Source organism: Sordaria macrospora, chromosome 1 (genome assembly GCF_033870435.1).
Source record: "Sordaria macrospora chromosome 1, complete sequence".
NCBI lineage: Eukaryota > Fungi > Ascomycota > Sordariomycetes > Sordariales > Sordariaceae > Sordaria > Sordaria macrospora.
The window spans coordinates 2,910,669-2,932,769 of NC_089371.1; the positions used below are offsets into that span (position 1 = coordinate 2,910,669).

The 22,101-nt window shown below is 53.8% G+C and overlaps 7 protein-coding genes across 7 annotated transcripts; 2 read left to right on the forward strand and 5 right to left on the reverse strand.

Moving 5' to 3' along the window:
* Positions 1-22: 22 nt before the first annotated feature.
* SMAC4_05778 (uncharacterized protein) lies at positions 23-3,273 on the reverse strand. The gene is made up of 4 exons (XM_003346193.2): positions 2,973-3,273; positions 2,241-2,904; positions 1,913-2,191; positions 23-1,859 (listed from the first exon to the last, which is right to left on the reverse strand). The coding sequence occupies exons 1-4, from the start codon at positions 2,984-2,986 to the stop codon at positions 882-884; spliced, it is 1,935 nt and encodes a 644-aa protein (XP_003346241.1). The 5' UTR covers positions 2,987-3,273; the 3' UTR covers positions 23-881.
* A 1,412-nt stretch (positions 3,274-4,685) lies between these two features.
* SMAC4_05777 (uncharacterized protein) lies at positions 4,686-8,134 on the forward strand. The gene is made up of 5 exons (XM_003346192.2): positions 4,686-5,161; positions 5,250-5,487; positions 5,565-5,755; positions 5,812-5,923; positions 5,976-8,134. Exons 1-5 carry the CDS (start codon positions 5,114-5,116, stop codon positions 7,286-7,288), a joined length of 1,902 nt encoding a protein of 633 aa, XP_003346240.1. The 5' UTR covers positions 4,686-5,113; the 3' UTR covers positions 7,289-8,134.
* A 61-nt stretch (positions 8,135-8,195) lies between these two features.
* On the reverse strand, positions 8,196-9,593 carry SMAC4_05776 (uncharacterized protein). Its single transcript, XM_003346191.2, has one exon. It carries the CDS (start codon positions 9,571-9,573, stop codon positions 8,476-8,478), a length of 1,098 nt encoding a protein of 365 aa, XP_003346239.1. The 5' UTR covers positions 9,574-9,593; the 3' UTR covers positions 8,196-8,475.
* Positions 9,594-10,273: 680 nt separating this feature from the next.
* SMAC4_05775 (uncharacterized protein) lies at positions 10,274-11,242 on the forward strand. Its single transcript, XM_066090342.1, has 3 exons — positions 10,274-10,409; positions 10,502-10,713; positions 10,842-11,242. Exons 1-3 carry the CDS (start codon positions 10,394-10,396, stop codon positions 11,190-11,192), a joined length of 579 nt encoding a protein of 192 aa, XP_065945603.1. The 5' UTR covers positions 10,274-10,393; the 3' UTR covers positions 11,193-11,242.
* Positions 11,243-11,390: 148 nt separating this feature from the next.
* Positions 11,391-14,060, reverse strand: SMAC4_05774 (uncharacterized protein; the record flags this gene model as incomplete). The annotated part of the gene is made up of 2 exons (XM_003346189.2): positions 11,391-12,782; positions 12,876-14,060. 2 exons carry the CDS (start codon positions 14,058-14,060, stop codon positions 12,171-12,173), a joined length of 1,797 nt encoding a protein of 598 aa, XP_003346237.1. The 3' UTR covers positions 11,391-12,170.
* A 523-nt stretch (positions 14,061-14,583) lies between these two features.
* SMAC4_05773 (uncharacterized protein) lies at positions 14,584-16,022 on the reverse strand (the record flags this gene model as incomplete). The annotated part of the gene is made up of 3 exons (XM_066090341.1): positions 14,584-15,263; positions 15,321-15,397; positions 15,535-16,022. The coding sequence occupies 3 exons, from the start codon at positions 16,020-16,022 to the stop codon at positions 14,584-14,586; spliced, it is 1,245 nt and encodes a 414-aa protein (XP_065945604.1).
* A 977-nt stretch (positions 16,023-16,999) lies between these two features.
* On the reverse strand, positions 17,000-21,630 carry SMAC4_05772 (uncharacterized protein). The gene is made up of 4 exons (XM_066090340.1): positions 20,302-21,630; positions 17,846-20,245; positions 17,432-17,759; positions 17,000-17,377 (listed from the first exon to the last, which is right to left on the reverse strand). The coding sequence occupies exons 1-3, from the start codon at positions 20,894-20,896 to the stop codon at positions 17,626-17,628; spliced, it is 3,129 nt and encodes a 1,042-aa protein (XP_065945605.1). The 5' UTR covers positions 20,897-21,630; the 3' UTR covers positions 17,000-17,377; positions 17,432-17,625.
* Positions 21,631-22,101: the final 471 nt, after the last annotated feature.

Below are 22,101 nucleotides of genomic sequence, written 5' to 3' on the forward strand. Positions count from 1 at the left end.
AAGGAGGGGTACACGCGGGGCACAGGGAAAAAAGTGGGAATGGCTCTGTGTAATACTAATGAGGTAGTTTGAGTATGAAAACAGGGGCATTCTCACATTTCATGGTTCCTCTAGAAGTGGACTTGTTGTCTGGGTCTGCACTTACTCTCAGAGTCTTTGGCTTTCCCCCCGAAGCCTTTGAACTTGATCTCAGGTTCCCTCACTGTTGATCTTCGTGGTGGCTTGACGATGTCTTTCCGTGTTGTGCAGTGGTATTCATCAGAGTGGCCTTGATCATCTCACGGTCCTCAGACCCCTGAGCAAAATATGAGAAAATTGGTTTCAGTGCCAATTACCTAGGATGGGTGGTTAGCTGAGCATGATGGTTCACGGTCTTTATCCCAAGCTGCATCTGCCAATCTTCAGTGTCTCTGATGAACCAGTTATTTCATTATCATACGATATCTCAGAATGCTGGGACCCATGAGTTGCTCCATGAGTGACCTTTAGGTAGAAATTGGGGACCAAACTGCGTGGATCCCTTCTAAACCACGACTTCTCAGTTCATTCAACTCTGTCGTACTCTAGTTTGCATGGTTGGAGATGAAAACAGTGAGCATGTTCGGAGAATTCAAAGTCCGCTGTTTGTCAATCAATGCGGCTTCTGGTAAGTGTGTCAAGAAGTGAGTCAAGTCAGCCCAGTCTTGCTGACGGTAGGATGTCAGGTGAGCGTTGCGAGACCGAGGGTGCGGATGCACGGTACCATACCAAGCTTGATCTTGCATTTAATGTACAGGGCAGCACATTGTCCGTGAAGCCATCGGGCTCGACCGCAGGTCAAAGCAGTGAGCACATAGGGGCTGCAGCACCTTCCCCTTCTCAGCTCACAGGTATCTGTTTTCTCAAACGTCCTGCTTTTTCACCTCTTCCTTCTTCGCGATCGCCAAGTGGTAAGTCTCCAACTGCTGAGTGGTCATCCTGCTGGGACTCTTGACTGTCAGATCCTCTCCCTTCATGCTCTTAGGGAAAGCGATTACGTCCCTCACGGAATCCGTGTGCGTCAGGACAGCAACCAGCCTGTCGAAGCCCAGCGCGAACCCGGCATGCGGCGGACAGCCCGCGCGCAACGCCTCGAGCAGGTGCGAGAATTGGGCCAGACCCGCATCCGTCATCTTGAGGATGTTGCGCATCACGTACTCCTGCATGGAAGACAGATGAATACGGCGGCTGCCACCGCCGAGCTCGACACCATTGACGACGAGGTCATAGTGATCAGCGCGCGCCTTGAGTGGGTCGGTGGCGAGCAGCTCGACATCGTCTTCCGTAAGCGGCGCCGTGAAGGGGTGGTGGGTGGCCTTGAACCCGGCTTGGCCGCCCTGGCCGGGGTCGATGCCGTCGTCAGGAGTGAACATGGGAAAGTTAACGACCCAGAGGAACTTGAGGTCGAAGCTGCGTGGAAGGAGACCGGCGGATACGAAGGAGTGGTAGAAGTGGGTGCGGGCGACGCCGAGGGCCGTGGAGCCTTCGCCTTGGAAGGGAGCGTTTTTGCGCGCCTGGAAGACGAGCACGTCACCGTCTTCAAGGTCGGAGAATTCTTCCATGCTGGTGAGGGCGTCGAAGCCCTCGAAGCCAAGGGAGGAGAGGCCGCAGAGAGGCTTCTTGGAGTTGAACATTAGAGCGGCCGGAGCTCCGTCGGGATTCTTGGCAAGGGGCTTGGGGAGTTGGTCCATGAGTTTGTCGACGAACTCGGCAATGGTACCGGGGGTGGTGATTTCCCCGTCGAGTTGGGGACGGATGCGGAAGACTTCAACGATAGGCTGTTCGGTATGCGTGATCATGGAAACGAACTGGGCGGGCAGGATATGCTCGACACGGTGAAACTGGACTCATTGTTAGATAGCTCGAGTATCGGATCTAAAGTGGGTTGACGTACCTCGAAGGGAATCCGAAGGTCGGGCTTGTCGATGCCGAACCTTGTCATGGCCTCGTCGTATGTGAGCCGAAGGAAAGGGGCGGTAGGCTCAGGCCATTTTATGTCACCATCCTCGATCGATTCGCCATTATTCAGGCCGCGCTTGGGTACAGGATAGATATCATCACCGCTTTTCACGATGTTGAACTGGGCATTCAGAGCAGGGAGCAACTCGGTGACGAGAGTCTCGACAGTGCGCATGACATCCTCACCCGTGGCAAAGCCCATTTCCATATCAAGCTATGTCACGTATTAGCGTGAAGATAGGTAATGGAGAGTAGGGACATACCTGGGTGAACTCGGGCTGCCGATCGGCTCTCAAATCCTCATCACGGAAGCAGCGGGCAAACTGGTAGTATCCACGAATACCACTCGACATGAGGATCTGCTTGTATTGCTGCGGACTTTGGGGCAAAGCATAGGCTAGACCGCGACGTCTGGTAGGAACCAAGAACTCCCTTGCTCCCTCAGGAGTGGACTTGAAGAGAATGGGTGTTTCCACCTCGGTAAAGTCAAGATCGTTGAGTGTCTTCCGGAGTTGGAAGCCGATCTGGGGACGAGCCAGCAGTCGAGAGCGGAGGGGGTCTGAGAAGCGGATTTGGAGATGCCTGGCAGAGGCAGGGAACTGAACGCCCTCGGAGACGATGATGTCTTTGGGAAAGGCATTGAGAGGTTGAATGGCGTCGAGATTCAAATCGACACGACTGCCGTTGAGCTGGGCGACAGTTCCGGTCACGCACACGGGACTGTACAAAGGGACTGCCCTCAGGGCCTTGGTGGCCAACTGCTCTGGGCTCCCATCCTCCTTGAACGTGGCCGTGACTTGCACCGAAGGACCATTCTCAACCTGGATGTCGGCAAAGACCAACTTTGAGCTCTTGACTCTCCGTCTCTGTAGGAAACCATGGACGGTGACCCTGGTGCCCTCGACGAAGTCAGCGGCTTTGGACGCACTGGGAAATTGGCCTGGCTTGCATCAGCCAAGCTCGGGTACAGCATAGTATAACACGGCACTACCTACTGTACTGTGCCCATTCCTCCCGAAGTTTTTGGCCGGCAGACACTTTATCAGCCGATGGGGAAGCAAGAGCTGAGGAAGTGTGAAGCAGGCGTTGCGAGTTCCGGGGCAGGCATTTAAGCGACTGCCATTGAGGGATTGTGCGGCTAGTGTAGAGCCTCGAGTTCTGAGACGGTATCAGTCTACAGAGCCGTCTCATGGAGACGCGAGGTTGAGCCATGACAGTCTGATGTTGTCGACTTTTGTCGACTTCCTGTCTTCCGCTTCTGGTAGAGAGAGCTCCATCGTGAACGGGGTTGTTGGTGGTGTGAGCCCCGGTCTAGGGTTGACTGTGGACGAGGCGTGTGAGGGTTGAGCTGGAAAGTGGTAAGTTGGTCCGAGCTTTGATAGCAGCTCGTTGCCGGAGGCTCCCGCGTTTGAGCGGCCCCACATAATGTTGCCGCCGCTCGCTGCTCGTTGGTCGGCAGATTGCTGGCCCGAGCGGGACGGTTCGAAATTTCGAGTGGGGCCCAGTCACGCCCGCACCGGCGAGAACAAAAAGCTCTGCCGCGCGCCGGTTTTTGAGAAATTTCTTCTTTTTTTCTTCATGACCCTTCCATTCAAAACAATATGATGAAAGCTCAGGTGTTAATATGATGAAGCTTCCTCTTCCCTGACCTTTCGAACTCTCCCCTCACGGGGCTTAAGTGGTTCGTTAGTGATGGGATGTTGGGAATTTTGAAATAAGCGTTCGGCACACCGACCTTGTTACTCATCGGACGCCAACACGGCACTCTGATTCTATTTGAATGAAGGCGTTCTTGTTTTCCAATCTTCTCTTTTCGTCTTTTCCTCTGCCCTCCGGTCATTGACCAGCTGCCTCAAGTTTGGCTCGGAATTCTCCCTTGGATTCTCATCTCCAATGCCCTACCACTCACTGTTACGAGTTTTTGGGAACAAAGGTAAGACGTTGATGCCGATGGAGACGGCTGTCCGTCGTGGATAGGTATACATGTGCGGGGTTCTCGTCAGGCAGCATGGTGGTTTCCCCAGGCAAATTGGGGGCCATTGAAGCTGGCTCAAGACGAGACCGGCACTGATGTCATGTCGTACTCTACCGCACTTGCCTATCGCTACCTAGTATGACTGTCTTGGAATGGGCAGCTTGCGTACGCACAAGTGTGGAATATAGTAATCTCCAAATGGTGTAAGATGGGCAATAGCGTGATTTGCGATCTCCCAAGCGCATCAGGTCGAGATTTGAGGGTGCCCCATCGCAACCCAGACCCTTGGGTCCCGTCATGCACAACATTTTTTGGGTGCAACACTTTTCAAATCGGCCGAGATTCTCGACGTAGTTCCATTCAGACCGGCGCCCGACATTAGAGGTGGAACAGGGGAATCCGGGTGTTGTTTGTCGGTCGGAGATCACTCATCAACTGGACTGTTGTGCCTGGAGACTGGAGGAGAGCCCATGTTATGATGTCCCTTGTATTTCCTCCTAGCGCGTATCCGCCATGAAATCTGCCCGTCACCTTCTGCGCTTCTCCCGTTGTCTCCATGTTCCCCCGTGCAGCTGTCCCCGTGCATCTCCAATCGTGCATTGGCAACATCTCCCTATGTACCCTACCGCTGCCGCTCTCCCCCCCTACCGTTCCCCCTCGGTTCCCCCCTACACATTAAACCGCCTACGGAACCTACGCTAGTACCTGTTTCGGGGGCCCAGTCAAAAGTGCTGCACAGGGCACTTCTTTATAGATTACATTGAGTTCATCCGACGTCCAAGGCCACGGTATCGAGGCATCTACACACCCGCTCCATCGACTTCCTCCGGCCAACGACCACCTCCGTCATCACATCAGATATTCCGAGTAGATACGTCCTTCCAGCAATCTCGAGGTTCAGACGCTGCCCAGACGCCGCCCAGCCACGACCTCCAACCCAACAACAGCAGTACCAACTGTTAGGCTGCCCGCCATTCGTTACAACCTACCTACGACATCATTTAATCTTACAATCGTTCCGACTCAATCCCCCCATACGCTTCCGACACCGACAATCGACGAGCAACAGACGAGCTGGAATTCGCGCGCCGAAGTTGACATTACAAGCACACTTCAATACCCAGGAGCAGGTCGCCCTCTGGTCGCGACTAGTTAAAGAAGATGGCAAGCTCCTTCGAAAAGTCCGTCAAGGGTGCGACCAAAATCAAGGTTCGTCAGCCGGTCCTACTTGTCCTACACTGTCATCTCAGAGCCTTGCGATCCAACGGCTAATACTCACAATCGATCATGACAACAGGCCGCACCTCCAAAGACCAAGTACATTGAGCATATCCTTGTGGCGACACATTCGGGTGAGGCGGGAGTGGGAGAGGTCTTCAGGGTACTGCAGACACGGTTGCGCGATTCGACATGGACCGTTGTCTTCAAGAGTTTGATTACGGTACACCTCATGATCCGAGAGGGTTCGCCAGATGTTACCCTGGCATATCTTGCTAAGCACCGGAGCATGTTGGGTCTGGGCATGATATCGGATGGTGAGCAGTGCCGGATCCATTGGGTTCTTTCACCTTGTCTTGCTCTTTGCTCAGAGTGCTAACAAATGGTCGCGCAGTTCAAACACAAGGCCGAAACATCCGTCATTACTACGATTATCTCACCGAAAGGGTCCGAGCATACCGCGATACCAAGATTGATTGGGTCCGAGGCAGGGAGAACCGGTTAGAGAAGCTCTCAGTAGAAAAAGGCTTGCTGCGAGAAACAGAGTCTGTTCAGAAGCAGCTCACTGCCTTGCTTAAATGCGATGTACGTTGCTCTCCGAGTGCTCGATTTTGACGCTTGTTGCTGATACATATGAGCAGGTCATGGACAACGAACCAGAAAACGAAATCACGGTTACCGTGTTTAGGCTCTTGGTTCTTGATCTTCTTGCCTTGTTCCAAGCTTTAAACCAGGCCATGATCAATATTCTCGGTAAGACTTTATCCAACTTCACCTGACGTTGCCCCAAGCTAACTTGTACTAGGCCACTTCTTTGAAATGTCGAAGCCTGACGCCGAGAGAGCCATGGACATTTACCGAAACTTTGCCCGCCAAACCGATTTCGTGGTACAGTACCTCAGCGTCGCTCGGCAATACGAACACCATACTAGAGTTGAGGTTCCCAAGCTCAAGCACGCGCCCGTAAACCTTGGACGACAGCTGGAGGATTACCTGGAGGATCCAGACTTTGAGATTCACCGGAGGCAGTATTTGGCCGAGCTGGAGGCGAAGAAGAAGGGAGGCTCATCCTCGGTATCGAAGTTCCCTAAGGCGGAGTCGTCCACCAAGAATACTACCGCGGCGACCACAAGCACCAAAGAAGAGTCATCAAGGCCGGCCATTCCTATCAAATCGGCGGATGCCAACCTCATCGATTTCTTCGACTCGATCGAGCAAAACCAGACGCAAATGAATGTCCAGGCACAACCGCAGCTTCAGCAACCTCAGGGACAGATGCAAATGAGCGCAAACCCATGGGCACAGGCTAGTTTCCAACCTCAACCCACTCAGCCGTTTCAGACCAACGATTTCGCGGCTCAGGCTGCCTTCCAACAAGCTTTCCAGCAGCAACAACAGCAGCCAACAATGGATCCTTTTGGTCAAGTTCAGCAGGCTCCTCAGCAACCGATGCAGCAGGCTTTCACGGGAGCTGGGTATGGGGGCTTTTCTCCACAACAACAGGCCTTCCAGGCCACCTCGCTGTCTCCTGTTCCCCAAGACCAGACCATGGCGAATTTCCAGGCGGCCGCACCCACCGGCTTCGGAGGCCTTCAACCACCCCAGCAAGTCACCAACCCTTTCCGACAGTCTATGATGATGAACCAACAGCAGACGGGATCTCCATTCTTGCCAGTGAACAACTCCCATTTCCAGCAGCAGCAGCAGCAGCAGCAGCAGCAGCAACAAATGCAGCGTCCCGTGACTGCGCAGTCCACCAACCCCTTCGCTCGCGCATCTCCCCAAGCGGCTCAGCCCTTCGCTTCTCCTCCAGCCAACTCCCCTTTCCAGTCGGCTCCTCAGCAACAACCACAGCCGACCGGAACGAATCCATTCGCGAGGGGTTTCGCCGCCTCTCAGCCAGCTCAGCAACAACAGCAGCAGCGCCCCGTCACTGCTGGCGGCCCACTTCTTGCAACACCAACAGGCACGAATCCTTTCCGTCAGGGTGCGTTCGTGAACCATGCTACCGGTATGGGGTGGCAGCATAACCAAGCGCCTATAGGGGGCGGGCTCGACCAGCTCGAGACAATCCCGGTGTTTCCGAGGCCAGCACAGCAAACGCCATGGCAGCAATGATAAGTGTTGTTTGTCCTCTGTGACAGCCGCATAACGCTTGACTCCCTTAATCTTGGATTACAACGGCTGTATGGGCAAGCGTTTGACGTTGACGGGCACGCTAAACCTTCATGGCATTATGCTGTTTTTTCTTTCTTTTTGGCTTGTCCGGTTTGTTCGTAAAAGGGCGCAAACAGGCAAGTCATGCATCTAGCGCGGCGTTCTTCTTGCTTCTTTCCCTCGCGCTGGTTCTTTTTACACTCATATCATTATTCGATTCTTCAAGGAACCTTGACCTTCTGCCAGCGTAATCCTGTGTTTTCTGGCGGTGCCCCCTCCTTAGTCCACCGCAAAGGTAGCCTATTTTTGGGGTAGCAGGGCGGTTTGGTGTCGTCGTGGGTTCAAATGCGCAGCAATAAGAAAGCTAGAGATTGACGGTTGAGAGGAATCAAGAATACGTGCTCCCAAGTGCTTAAGGAGAGGGGCGATATAAGAAAGCTCGCAAAGGAAAGGGTCGGAATGGATATACAAATCAAGACGCCTGGATTGACTGGGCTTTTCCGGGGGGTTGAGTTGAGCAGCTGCGAGGACAAGTCGTGGCCATGGAGAGGCGTGATGATAGTGAAACCATCAAATCTCTGGTTGGGTCGGTGGACATGATTTTGTCCACGAAAGGCGGAATGGAAGAGAAGGTAGACATTCTACAGTAGGAGGCCTGGAGGGCTTTTTTTACTTTGTAAATCTTAATCTATATTCTTTTGGACACTACAAAGTTCGATAAATCCAAACGATCAATTCAAATCCTCACTTCGCTCTCTCCTTCTATCATTCTCTTTGCAGTTCATCACACACCACATTGTCGTTCATGGCCTTTATCTCAGACAGCTAATCTACTAAGCAGCACAGTGGGTGATTGTCCTTAAGTATCGTATTTGGCCAAGTTCTATTTTACGTCCGTTCCCGACTACGACCGGTTCTAGACAAATTCCTAATCCTGAAACCCACGATAAACTTCGTTGTGCCGTCTAAAACCACCAGTTCTAAAGTTCATCTCTATAATGTTGCCGCCACCTCACATGTGTTTCAAAGCCAAGATCTGCAAGGAGAAAAGAAAGACTCAAAGCCCTGAGTGAACGCCATCGCTATGCAACCAAAGACACCACAACCACCAATAAAGGGCAGGGCATACCGCTCTAGAACTGCTCTGTTCAGTCCAAATCCATCCTGTCTGGATCACCCACGGCAGCAATGCCCGCGGCCATGGTCGTCTCTTGTGACAACCCGATACCGCTGCCACTGCCAACCTCCTTCTCATCCTCGACGAACACACCCAACCCAGCAAACGCCTCATATAATGCGCGCGCCGCAAAGTCGTCAAAGCTGTACCCGCCAGCAACATGCTGTCTGTCCAACCGGTACTTCTCCATAAGCGGATGAGCCAAACCTCCATGCAGCTTATACCGACTAGGCGCAAAGTCCATGCCTCCAAACGGATCGTAGGGGCCTTGGGGCGCCGGCGCCTTGGGCTTCTCCTTTAAGCCACGGATGGACAAGCGCTCGACCTCCGACGCTCCCATGCCCGCTGTTGCGGCAGCAGCGGGGTTCGGGACAGCCGGTTCTGTGACACCGCCCCGCTGTCCGCGCCTCTTCAACTGCACCTTCGTCGCCGGCTCCGCCGCCGTCGTCGCGGTAATGCCCTTGGCAAGATTATCCAGCTCCATCTCGCGACTCCTCACCCTCTCCCTCTTCTCCTCCTCGGCCTCCTTAATCGCCTCAATCCTTCTCTGCCTCGCCGCATCCCTCTCCGCCGCCAGCCTCTTGCGGCTCATCTCATCCGCCTCCCTGCCCGCCTTCTTGTTCCGCTCAATATCCTGTTTGTGCTCCGCCTCCCAAGCAGCCAGTTGCGCCTCGGCCTGCCTCCTCTTTTCGTCGGTCCCATTCACCAGCTCAAACGTCAGGTCCTCGACCATTTGCAGGTAATTGTTGTAATCCTGCAGCGTCTCAAAGTCGTCTTCCTTCTGGTTGAACACCGCGGCGACGCGGCGACGGATGTCAACTTCACGCTCAACAGATAAGTCGCCGAAGAAGGCGGACCGGAACCCTTTCCGACGCAAGGTCTTGTTGCAACCCGCGTGCGGACATTGGTTGGGTCCGTCGTTGAACAGACGGTTGGCGCAGTTAAGACACATGCTGTGGTAGCATTCGGGGTTGAAGACGAAGACGATGTCCGGGTTCAGGTACTTGCGGGATTTGCAGACGGGACACATCTCGTCTTCGAAGCCGAGGGGGTCGAGGGGGCGGGCCATGGTGGGTGGTTTTTTGGTGGTCGGAGACCGACTGAGTACGGGAGTGGGATTTCGGTAGGTACCTTAAGGGTCGGTAGGTATTGTGAGTTTAAGATGTTTTGCTGATTGAGGAGGACGTTGTTGGTTTATTAACAACGAAACGTCGTTTTCCTGCAATGGAGAGTCCGTATGTCCGTATCTGAGAAAGGTTCTCTTGGGTTGTGTCGGTGAGTGGCGATGATCACGAGCCCAAATCTTCCTTGATATCCGTTTGTCAGAGAGGTCGGGGTTTGCGACAGGGACGTGTGTGCGCCTGCTGCTTGAGATCTGGAATATTTAGTATGCCAGTTCGGCTACTTAGGCGGAAGTGGCTGGTCACGCGGTGTTTAAACGGTGGAAATCTGAAATAATAAAAAATGAAGTAAAGTTGAAACTCCAAGTGGGATCGATGATGTTGTGACTTGTGAAAGAGGGATCGATCGATAAAGAGTTAGGCTCGGGCTGATTAATCCCTGCATGTCCCCCAACGCGCGCCAGCGCTCCAGTGGACGCTACCCTGACGGCGCAGGGTGGGGCAATTCACGGCACTCTGCCGCGCTCAGCTCCGTCTCAGGGGACAGGACGCGGGCAAGCGCGGGGTGGAGTCCCACTCGGGGTGACAGCTCACGGACAGCTCCTGGGATTGGGCGGCCGAAGCCGTTGCGGGTTCAACACTGGCCTGTCCCTCCAGAAATTCGATCATCGCGTTCCATCGTCTTCTACAAGCTACAACACCAGAGCTGCTTGCTGTCATCCTTTATTTCCATAACATTCACATCACAAATAAACAACTACCTTCAAAATGGCTGACAACAAAGGTGCGCTTTCAGATCTTCAATTTCGCCTTCTCTCTAGACCAAAAGTCTAACCTGCCGTCAACGTATCCCACTAACGAACCTAAATATGTCAGACGTACCAGAGCTCACTCCCGCCGAGGAGGCCGCTGCCCGCGCCAAGGAGCAAGCCGAGCAGGAGGCTCTCCCCTACAAGTGGACGCAGACCATTGGCGACGTCGACATCACCATCCTCGTGCCCAACAACCTGAAGGGCAAGGATATGGTGGTTGACATCAAGAAGCAGAGTCTCACAGCTGGTATTAAGGGTCAAGAGCCTATTATTAAGGTATGTCACATGCCCATCTACTACATACACCTCCCACCCTTCCCTACACTACCACCACAACAGCACACCAAAGCACCCAAGTCCCCCTTCTAGTCCCTTTAACTAACTCCTCTGCTTCAATTCAACAGGGTGACCTCCCCCACAGCATCCTCCTCGATGACAGCACCTGGACCCTCTCCCCGGCCCCCAACAACCAAAAAGCGCTCGAAATCCACCTCGAAAAGCACAACAAGCTCGAATGGTGGCCTCATGTAGTCACCTCGGCGCCCAAGATCGACGTGACCAAGATCGTGCCCGAGAACAGCAAGCTGTCGGACCTCGAGGGCGAGACGAGGGCGATGGTGGAGAAGATGATGTACGATCAGAGGCAAAAGGAGATGGGACTGCCGACGAGCGATGAGCAGAAGAAGATGGATATTCTGAAGAAGTTCCAGGAGCAGCATCCGGAGATGGATTTCAGTAAGGCGAAGATCCAGTAAGGGGTGATAAGGGGTGATGGGGAAGAATAATGTGAGGATGCGTGGACTGGGAGGGGGGGGGGGGGGGGGGGGGGGGGGGCGGGTGGTAAAAGCCCCAAGGTTTGAAAAAGAAAGGAGATAATCATGATAATGAACAACTAATGACTTGGAACACATCATCTTTTATCTGAAATCAGAAGGGTGAAAGCGCAGCCACTGGACGCTTCCTCGCGACTGTTGTGGTGATCTTCCGTTTTTTGTCATCCATGGGACTATGTTGTGCCTGGGAGAGCCAGAGCCGTGAAAATCATTCTCCGTAGATCGAGGGGATGCGCAACACATGGGTTCAGAGGAGCAGTTCCTGACTAAAGAAACTTGTCACGCTATCAGGAACATCTAACACATGAAGGCACCAACGAAGAACGCAACGATAGCTAATGGGAAACCAACCATTGATTTATTGTCATGCAAGCAGATGTCTATTGAAGCTGGTGTTTGACACATGGTAGTGTGCAAAAGATGTGAGATGTGATGGGTGAAACGAATCGCCGAGACCACGGTGTATAGATCATGGCGTCAGAGAGCCCATTCGGATTTAATATTGGAAGCGCTAGTAATGAGAAAGCAGACTGACAGCTGCAATCCATCAATTGTCAGATTAATAAGCGTTCCGAAAGGTGTGTGAGCCGCAATCAGCTCGTTGTCCAAAGTGCAAGTGATCAAGAGCAATGAATGGACCATGTCTCTTTGGGGGGTCTGGGTTTCACGAAATGAGAAATGTCCTAGATGTTAGTCCACAACACACAGTTGCATTGAATTGTCCAGAAAGGTAAGAGAAATGTGGTGCTTGGTCACAAACAGGGAGTCGTCAGGAACAGATGGATGCCAACGGGCGAACGAGGATGCTGATATAGTTCGATTCTGACAGAAATCGAGACTGCCGACAACCTCTTTTGACGAGCCAAAACATGGAGGGGTATCAAATCAACACGCGGGCCATCATGATCTGGCCAACCGAGCCGCCTTGAATCTGCTCATGCGCGGCGGACCGCCCTCTTCCTCATCCAGCGGGACGATGGGCTGTTCCTCCTCCGGCTTCATGAAGCCTCCCTCCTTCTGGATCATGCGATTCCGCAACCGGTTGTACTCAACCGCCGCCGCCCGGTACAGGAGCTCATCGTCCATGTCATCCGGCTCCTGCGGCGCAGACGAGACACTTCTCTCGACAACCTGGTTGGCCAGAATCTGATCCTCGGGAGGTGTGGGCTCGGTAGGAGGGGTAGAATGAGACTCGCGGAAACGCTGAGGCAGCTGGAGGGGACCAGGAGGCGGGGATGCCACGGCCGGAGCAGCAGCCTTTCCGGTTGATGCACGTTCTTTCTTGAACCGCGACACACGCTTGGGAGGCTCTGGTTCTTCCAACTCTTGCTCGTGCACTATCGGGGCACTGACCGCAGCTCCATGTTCTACAATATCCCCAATGGGATTGACCAAGGGCACCTTTGGCGTACCGGGCTTCGACTTTACAGCCCACTGGGTCTCTTCCTCAGGGGCAATGTCCAGTTCAGTGGCGAACCGCACACCTTTCTTCTCCTTTGCCTTCCCCTTGGACTTCATAGACGAGGTGGCGGGCTCTGGCTGAGCGGTCTCTGGTACTGGTGCCAGCGCCGGTGCCGATGCCGGTGTTGAGCGAGGTTCTCTGACGACAGTGATGTAACCGCCACCAGCATCCTTGCGATCTTCGTCATCCGGTTGCTGCGGCTTCTGACGCTCGACAGTGAACGCAGACTTAAAGCCCAAGCGCTTCTCAAGCTCCTGCATACGCTGGATGTAATCACTGGTGATCACGCTGTGCTTGGAGCGACCAAACTCGTCCTCGTCATCGTCGTCTTCCTCCTCAAGCTCCTCCTCGTACTCATCCCAATCCGCGTACTCATCCTCGGTGGACCCTTCGTCGATCTCGAGTTCGGCCACGATGGGATGGAGTTCCTCCTGCATGTACTGAAGCATGTCGGCGCGCAACTGGCTTTCGTCCTCCGGCTCGTCCTCGGGTCTCACAGCTTTAGACATGTCCATTGCCTCCTGTTCCTTGACCTTTTGCATGAGCTCCTTGAGTTCTTCGGCTGTGGTCGGCAACTGGTCGGCGGAGTTGGTATCGTCGGCAAACGTGACACTCTTTGCCGAGCTCGTAGATGGGGTGGTGGGTGCCGTGCTCGAGGATTCGCTGGCGGTCGCGGAGGCAGCAGAGGCAGAGACAGCAGCAGCAGGTTGTTGCTCGACTACTGGCTTTTCTTTTGTGGTGCTGGAGACGGTTTGTGACTGGGAAAGATCGGCCTCGGTCTCGGGGAGCTTCTCAACCCCAGCCCTCTTGAGGGCTTCCTCGACTCTCTTGCTGACCTCGCCTCCGCTCTGCAGGCGGTACTGAACGACATTGTCTTCTTCATCCAGCTCCTCAATGATGTCGGTGATGGGAAGGCCAGTCTCTTCATCGGTGCCGCCGTCAGGGTTGGCGATGACTTTTGCCGCCGCGAGTTTGTTCTCTTCGGTTTCGACAAGCTTCGTCAGCGTATCGACGTTTTTCTCGACATAGTCGAGGCGGCGACCGAGGACATTGGAGATCTGATCCGCTTCCTTGAGATCCTTTTCGCCAAAGATCTCGTTGATTTCTTTCTTGGTGATGAGGGTGCCGTCATAGTCGCGACGAATACGATCAAGCTCCGTGCGGGGAGATGGATCCTTGGGCAGGCTGTCGACCTCCTCTTTGAGTGCAGCATACTCAAAGTAGGTTTGTTGCCAGTGGGTCAGAGATGCGTGAAGCTGATTGACCTTGCCTTCGAGCAGCTGCATGTGCCGGTCGAGGTCGGCAAGATGGTCTCTTGATGCTGTCATAGTGGTAGACTGGAGGGATGGATGAGGGGCGTTGATGGATGCAAACAATGAAGGGAAGAAAAGTTTCCGATGACGGGATGCAGTTAAAATTTTGGGGAGCTTATGTAATGGTCTTGTTAGGAACAGGGTTAGGGTTGTCAGCCTCTGCCGGAAAGAAGCATTTGGAAATTGAATTCATTCTTTCAAATTCTATGGAGATTGGGGGCAAGACACTCTCGGATTCAGCTGTTGAGAGATATGCTCTGTCTATAAATTTCATTTCAATCGTCAAAGGTACTGATCCTACATGGAGCCGGCATGCCAGTACGGTTCCCCGTCAGAGTCTATGTACTCGATCGAGAACTTTCCGTTGAACGCTCTTTTGATTTCGTCCCTCAGGTGGACTTCATGTTCCTCGGCAATCTCAACGCCTTGCTTCGCAATGGACAAAGAGAATCCGTCATGTTATCCATCGGGATCCGTTTCCATTCTCTTGACAAATTTCAAGAGTCCAGCACTAGTGAACTCCGCATCCCCCGAAATGTCAAGGTCCTTTAGACACGGAAGTTTCGCTAGTGACATGAGATATGCGTCGTGAATCAGGGTTCCATCGAGGCATATTTTTCCAGCTTTTTTGCCCCTTCGCTGATAGTTTCGATGTCCTTGGCGGAAAGTACTCGTTCACTATCAGGTCTTGAAGCTCGGGTAGCTGCGATACACCTTTAGCAAGACCCGCGCACCTTCCGGTTACTGGCCCCTGGTTCTGAAGATCGAGAACATCAACCTCTGCCTCCAAGGATCTGAGGCTTTGTTGGTGGTGTAATGAAGTATACCACGATGTGGCTACTTCGGTTATCTTGTAGCAAAGATCAGTAAGTCGGACATTGGGTGATTTCAGAACATCTTGAAGAAGCTGAGAACCACTGGGAAGATGCAAGAGAGCCAGGTCTTTCAGTTGAGAACAATTCTGCAACCAGGCCACGATTCGACTGTAGACTGGCGCATGATTAGACGCCCAAATAGTAGCGTCACTCTCGTCAGCCAGGTAGCTTCTCAGGCCGAGGGTCTTCAAGCCAGTGCAATTTTGGAGTCGGTCCAACGATGCAAAGGCTCTAGGCGTCATATACTCCAAACGCAGCTCTTTCAATGATTGTGCATGTTTATCCAGAGCTTGGAAAAGGGCTTTGCATTTAACCACAGGTCCCTCGAGGATGTTGAATGATTCTGTGCTCGGTTAGCTGGCTGAAATTCACGATACTCTTACATTGAGTTTGACTGTACCTAGTGTGTTAGGATGAAGTTGTTCGCAAAACCTGACCACTTTGCCTTCCCCACCGGCCGATAGCCTTTCGAATCCGCTTCATTAACGATGGCATTAGCATGTAAGCCAGGTGAATGATCGGTATTCAGCAGCACAGGGCTTGGGCCCAGGTTGACACCCCGTCTCTGCGTCCTAGATGAAGAGCAGCCACCTAAGGGAGTCTGATATACATACAAATGTTTGAATGCAGGACGGTTCTCAGCAAGACTCAGCGCTATGTGATCCCCTACACAACTTCCGTCAACGACATGCAAGGTTGTCAAGCTGGCGAGTCTCGAGGCCCAGACAGGAAAGTAAACAGAGCTGGTGGAGTAGCCGAGGTGCGGATCTTGAAGACAGAAGAGTTTGGCAGAGCCGTGTCCCTGATCAGCCACGCTCTTGATATACTTTGTAACCTCGTTCGTAACCTCAAAGAGAAGGGCTTTCGAGCCGGGCTTGTCGACTGAATCGGTGGCATTTGATTTGTCAAGCACGTCCAGATAATCGAGTGGAGGGCTATAGAACTTTTGTCGCAGATCCGGGACCTTGAGAAGTTCCAGGAGTAGGGATTGGAGATCCAGGAGTAGGGATTGGAGATCCAGGAGTAGGGGTTGGAGATCCAGGATGTCCAGAGTCTTGATCCAAAGGCAATATGGATACAAAGTCTTTCCCAAGCTGGACATGATAATTGATCGCCAGAAACAAAGGTTTGACTCGGTGCCGAAGATCCAAATAGTATCGTCATCGGTGCAACCGGGGCCTCTAACCTTGCCGTACGTCAGAGGCAGGGCGGTGAGTGCCATATCTCGACATAGGCAAGCAAGGAGAAACAAACTCCCAACGCTGTTACGTTCCTCGGCAGCTTTTTCAATGATGAGCCATCATATCTCTCGTGGAAGCCCGCGAGGCCGAGGGGTAATATAAGCTTCTGTTCCAGTCATGCTGCAATTCGTTCAAATGAAGAGATGGAATTTGCCGCTTGTGCTGGAGTTTTAGGGAAGGGGTGGATCGTGTGGTCCGATGGAATGGCTGTGACGAACTTCTCGATTTGGGGGGTCAGATGGAAGGACTCGAGGGGATTTGAAAGATCAGGCGCATGTCCTACCCATAGAAGGGGGGATAAGAGATTGAGGACGGAAAAGGACGAGTCTTGTAAAACAGTTTCCAAGAAAATATCGGAAACCAAGTTTCCCAGAAAGATGTCAGCGACTCTTTTGGGGGAAAGTCTCGAATTCCAACGTTCGTGAGTGAAGAGTAGTAAAGAGGAAAGGAAATGTTGTCAATTGACAGGTTGCGGTGGTGAAAGGTTTTAGTTGAATACCTAGGGCACTGAGCCCTTAGTCCATGTCTGTGGTTGACGGAAAATGGCACCTGCCTTAACGTTGGACTACGAATGCGTGTTCAACTTCCTGGAACTGCAGTGGCAACTTTCAGCAAGATGGGGATCATTTTCGTTCAGAATGCTGTTCGTTTGCTCGGAAATGGTGTTTCTGTGAACCAGCAGGACTCTGAAACTCGACCATTCTACCCCACACCTGTAACCAATTATATCACGATATTATCTCCTCGAGACAACATGCATGCTCGCCAGGTTCAATAACGCCAGAGATAACAACGATGAAAGAGTGCACCATCTCCAATACTATACAATCCAGCCCTGGTTTGCTTGTTGGTTTGGCACAAAGAGCAAAAGCTTAATTGAAAATAGTACAGTGTTCCGCTTTCTATCGTGTGAGCGCCGTTGACTGATATCTTTCAATCTTGGACTTTAAACGAGTCGGAGAAGGGCATATCTGCCGTGCTAAAACCCTTGCCATTGTCCTATTCAGACGGAGGGCAGTTCCTCTCTGAAAAAGCCAATAAGAGCTCCAAAACTCACCTCTTCGGACCATGATCGAAGAAACAGACTAACAAACAAACCAGTATCGAATTGTAAAAGCCAGAGGATTTGATTCTGGCTGGCTTCATGTGCTGATAACGGGGATTTCGCCGAGTGTCTATTCGACCCGTGTACTTCTGGGTCCTATCGTCGTCGCAGCTGTAAGTGGAACCATTCGGCAACAGAGTTGGAAAAGAAGCTGAGAGTTGGGACAGTAACATGATCGTAGGACAATTTGAGTCACTGCCAACATGGCGGCAATCTGAAAGTACAGTGTGGGAAAAGGGGTATACATTTGATTATGTGCTCTACCTATCCTAGCTGCAACGCAATACGATGATGCCTCCCAAAGGGAAATAATCCGCTAGGTACAGCTTCCTAGATTCCACCTTGTGTGATTACGCCTTTTACATTACCAAGCATTCACCCTCCTGCTGCCTCGAATTTCTGTTGCGGGAAATCTTCTCCCGATTTCTCGGCCCGTTCTTCCCTGATCGCTTAAGCTCCTCTAGACGCTCACGGGCTTTGGGGTGGTCCTGGGCTGTGGTTGTGCGTAGTCGGTTAGTGAATGAACTCTTCTCAGTGCATGCATCGACGGGGTCAACGTATGGAGAAGAAAAAACTTACCAGCAGCCCTCCAGTACCACCTCTTCGCATCCTCGAGGTCGGCCGGCACACCGATACCCTCCTCCGTAAAGTAACCCATCGCAAACTCGGCCTTGGCCAGCCCTGCCATGGCAGCCTTTCTCGCCCACAGGTACGCTTCCGTATCGTTCTGCTGCAAGACACCCTCGCTACCGGTGAAGTACCAACCCGACAGCGCCAACTCACTCTGATGCTCCTCCTGCGTGGCTGCACGGCTGTACCACATTATAGACAACCGCGGGTCGATCGGGCAACCGAATAGGCCGTACTCGTACGCAGCGCCCAGACGGAACTGACTGAACTTGTAACCCAGCTCGGCGGCCTGTTTGAACAGGCTAAAGGCGTATGCCTCGTCGCGGAGAATCACATCGTCGGGCTCGGCGGTGCCGTACAGGAGCGCGAGCTCGTGGAGGGCGTGTGGGTTCTCGGCGTCGGCGCGCTCAGCTGCCCGCTTAAGCCAGCTGATCGCCTCCCGCCTGTTCTTCGGCTGACCCAGCAGTCCCTTGAGCAGGATCATTCCAACCTTGTACATGGCGGGCGTGTCGCCTAGCGTGGCGGCGCGCTTGTACCACTGGATGGCCTTGAGGGGGTCCTTGCGGGTGCCGCCGCCCTCGTCGTTGCCGATCTCGCAGCAGACGGCGGTGCGGTAGGCGGCAGCCGCGTGACCGAGCTTTGCCGCTGACTGGTAGAGCGAGAAGGCGTGTGCGTGGTCGGGCTCGGAGTTGCTGAACAGTCCGCGGCCGATGCTGTCGGCCAAGAAGAACATGGCGTCTGGGTTGCTAGCCTTCTCAAGCTTCCGAAGAATCTTGTGGGCGTCAACAAGGTAGCGATCCCGCGAACGAGCACGGGCCTTGGGATCAGGCAGATTCGGTACCAAGACGTCTGACGCTTCGACTAGTTTCTTAGCTAGCTTAAGAGCAGACTGTTGGTCATTGGAATCGTTTTTGACGATGGCCCGCAAGTGTTCTAGTTCTTCCACAGTAACCTTGGGCTCGACTGGTTTCGTGGGAGGCGGCGGCGGGCTAGGACCGCTTTGCGGTGGTTGAGGACCAGGTTGGTTGTTGAGAGGGGGGGGAGCAGGCATACTGTTCATAGCAGCCTGGTAGTTCCTGACTGGAGGTGGCCTGTCATTCAAGTTGACCATAGAGCCAGCCATCTGTCCCGGTCGGACTGGAGCAGGATGCGATGGAAGACTATCCTGGCCATACGGCCCTTGAGGGGGAGCAGACTGCCCGGGTCTATACGGCACAGGATGAGGAGGCATTCCACCTCCTGGCGGCAGCGGTCCTGGTTGGGCATTAGGAGACGGCCTGTACTGACTATGCTGACTCTCAAGCGAACCCCGAGGCCCCCCAGTTTGTTGCGGCATCATGGGGATTGGGGGAATATCTCCAGCCATCTCAAATACAGCCGTCTGTGAATTGCGCAAATCCGGCTGAGATTTGGCCCTAGACATCTCTGGGACGCGGCCAGGTCCACGTTGGGCTTGATGCTGCATCTGATTAGGCTGCATGTGCTGGTCGAAAGACTCCTTATGCCTGTGAGGGGGTATGGCATCGAAGTTTGGGCCGTCTGTTTGAGCCGAGGGTGGGTTTTGAGCTAGGTAGCCGCCGTTGCCGTTACGCTCATAATAATCTTCATAGTAGTCATCAACATGACCGGGCTGTTGCTGTTGCTGTTGGCCACCATAACCCATATCTGCTCGGTTCCCGTACCCTTGGTCAAAGTTGTTTTGTGGTAACGGGGGTGCTCCATTCTCAGACGGGTAGACCCTTTGCGGTGGCGCTCGAGCACCTTGAGTTGTGTTCGGTCTTTGAATCCCGCGTCCATCAGGACCATTGTAAGGGACGCTGTCGCTCCTGTGCATGAAATTCTGGGGTGGAGGCTCATATCCCATATCATCTCTTGCTGGCATTGTCATGCTCCGCCCAGGAGGACCGAAGCTACCATCCTGATACCCTCCAGGCTGACCAAAATCCTGGCCAGGAGGAGGACCTTGTCGCTGATCTTGAAAGTCCTGCTGGGGGCGGTAAGGCTGAGGCGGTCCCCCTTGCGGTCCTCCAGGTCCCGGTCCAGGCCCTGGTCCTCCATAGCCGTCTCTAGTATCGGGGCGCATCGGCCTTCCATATCCGTCCCTGGTATCTGGGCGCATCGGTCCACGTTGTGGTCCAGGCCCATTAGACCCAGGAGGCCCTCTTGTTGGTGGCCTCTGATCCGAGAGATTCATCCCACCCATTTGCGCTGTAACATTGTCCATATCAGGCCTTCGCTGCCCTCCTGGAGGGCCCGGGAAGTTACCACCGCCAAAACCACGGTCTCCAGGGCTCATAGGGCCGGGGCCGGGACCAGGACCGGGGCCATTCATGGGTGGTCGGCGATTCGCTAAGATAACGTCAGTAAATCCGTCAAGAGAGTCTATGTGTAAGCGTGAAACGCACCGCTGGGATCTGAAGCTACAGTTCGATCTGGAGGGCCTGGCCTCCCACCGGGGCCCTGAGGCGGATAACCCCGTCCCGGGCCCGGAGGGTAGCCGCCACCACGCGGCGGATAAGGAGCCGGAGGACCTCTGTTTTTGTCTGCGGGAGGGCGCATCGGACCACCAGGCCCAGCTCTGCCTCCTTGCATAGGCGGTCCACCTCGACCGGGACCGGGAGCAGGAGGTCCAGGAGGTCCAGGAGGGGGTCCACCGCGGCCGTTGGGTCCGGGGTTATAATAGTCTTGCTGCGGGTAATCCTGAGCGGGAGGGCCTCTCTGGTAATTCCGGTCATCATATTGTCCGCCGTAACCTTGATCTTGTCCTCCATAGCCCTGATCGTAACCACCCCCATAGTCATCGTAGCCACCACCATAGCTATAGTCTTCTTGATATTGGTCGTAGTGCTGCTGCTGAGGCGGCGGCGCATTGTACTGCTGTTGTGGTATGCCTGGCCCAGCGGTGTATGCTCGCTGCGGCGGCCCTCGAGGTGGTGGTGCTTGGCCACCATACTGACGTCCTCCCGGCCCTCCTTCGTATCCTCCTCCGTTGTAGGCCATCTTCCTGAGCACTCAGGACCTGCCTTGTGCGCCGCGTCCGGAAGCAAAGATGACGGTGACGGTCTAGGTCCGCATGCAGGTGTAGAAGGTTCGCGCAAAAGGGGAAGCGATCGCGCCCGTTCGACCAGAAAAGCGAAGTGTATGTGTAGTCGACTGTTTTCGGGAACTCGGATTACTCGAAATGGACCATGATATTAAATGGTGTTGAATGGGTACTGCGAATTTGTCGGGCCGCGAGGGGCAACAAGGTTCACAATCCGTTCGGGGTCAAGCTGTGCCGACGACAAAAGAAACGACCGTTTTTTGAGCCAAGTCGTCGGCGCCCAGGAGTGCCTGAGTGTCCAAGCCAAGGGAAGACGCGAAAAGGCGGGCTTCGGAGGATTGAGGAGGAAGTTGGGAGGGACAGGAAAACAAGAACAGATCCCGTGGACAGTGTGACGGCGATCAAATAAAGGAACGGAGTGGACCGTCCGCTACCGTCCGCTACGGTTGGGCCGGCTTAGCAGCGACAAGAGAGGGAAATATGGGTCGCCGATTAGTCGCGAATTATATGCTCGGCGCACATGATGCCACCATGATATGAAGGAGGAAAAGTAAGGACAATAGGTATGATGGCAGGAGAGCAGACCGCGGCTGGGACACGGAAGGAAGTTGCATTCCCAACAAACGTTGTTGTACTCGACGGCAATTGTGGTCGCGAAGCTCAACTGCCCTCCGGCTCCGACCAATGTCCGGACGGGAAGCTGGCGTCTAACAGCACATCGACCCTTTCCCTCTGTAAGTTCGCTATGGTGACCCCTACAGGTACCCGCCTGTTAGCGAGGTGCAGCCGCTGATGGTCGTGCAGGACACCTGTGACAAGGATGGCCAGGGCCTCTTGAGAGGCAGCCGGCCGGAGGGGTGCCCGCTTGGTGGAGCGCCGAATTCCTTCCTGTGGGGTTACATCGATGGATGGAATGCAGTCAGGGACTCTCACACAAGGATCTGGGGGCTCAATTACAAAATGGACGCAAGTGACTAGAAGTACCCGAATTGAATGCGCTGGGTAACCAAGCCCGCGTATTGGTAGAACATAGGGCAGCATCAGCCGTGCTTGGTGTATGACGATGAGCTTAATTGGCATCTGTCTCATTGATCTGTAACATGCCTGGACCTGTCGAGAAGTAGGGCTTGACGATTGCTTCCATCTTCCCGTCAAGCTTTAC

Excerpts from the sequence above, each read along its gene's own strand:
- SMAC4_05778 (XM_003346193.2), bottom strand. Across the intron at positions 2,192-2,240 it reads GGCAGCCCGAGTTCACCCAG|CTTGATATGGAAATGGGCTT; the intron begins GTATGTCCCTAC and ends TACGTGACATAG. Across the intron at positions 1,860-1,912 it reads ACCTTCGGATTCCCTTCGAG|TTTCACCGTGTCGAGCATAT; the intron begins GTACGTCAACCC and ends CAATGAGTCCAG.
- SMAC4_05777 (XM_003346192.2), top strand. The coding sequence starts at position 5,114 with ATGGCAAGCTCCTTCGAAAAGTCCGTCAAGGGTGCGACCAAAATCAAG. Across the intron at positions 5,488-5,564 it reads TCTGGGCATGATATCGGATG|TTCAAACACAAGGCCGAAAC; the intron begins GTGAGCAGTGCC and ends ATGGTCGCGCAG. Across the intron at positions 5,924-5,975 it reads GGCCATGATCAATATTCTCG|GCCACTTCTTTGAAATGTCG; the intron begins GTAAGACTTTAT and ends AACTTGTACTAG.
- SMAC4_05776 (XM_003346191.2), bottom strand. The coding sequence starts at position 9,573 with ATGGCCCGCCCCCTCGACCCCCTCGGCTTCGAAGACGAGATGTGTCCC.
- SMAC4_05775 (XM_066090342.1), top strand. Across the intron at positions 10,714-10,841 it reads GTCAAGAGCCTATTATTAAG|GGTGACCTCCCCCACAGCAT; the intron begins GTATGTCACATG and ends TCAATTCAACAG.
- SMAC4_05772 (XM_066090340.1), bottom strand. The coding sequence starts at position 20,896 with ATGGCCTACAACGGAGGAGGATACGAAGGAGGGCCGGGAGGACGTCAG. Across the intron at positions 20,246-20,301 it reads TGTAGCTTCAGATCCCAGCG|CGAATCGCCGACCACCCATG; the intron begins GTGCGTTTCACG and ends ACGTTATCTTAG. Across the intron at positions 17,760-17,845 it reads GTGGTACTGGAGGGCTGCTG|CCCAGGACCACCCCAAAGCC; the intron begins GTAAGTTTTTTC and ends GCACAACCACAG.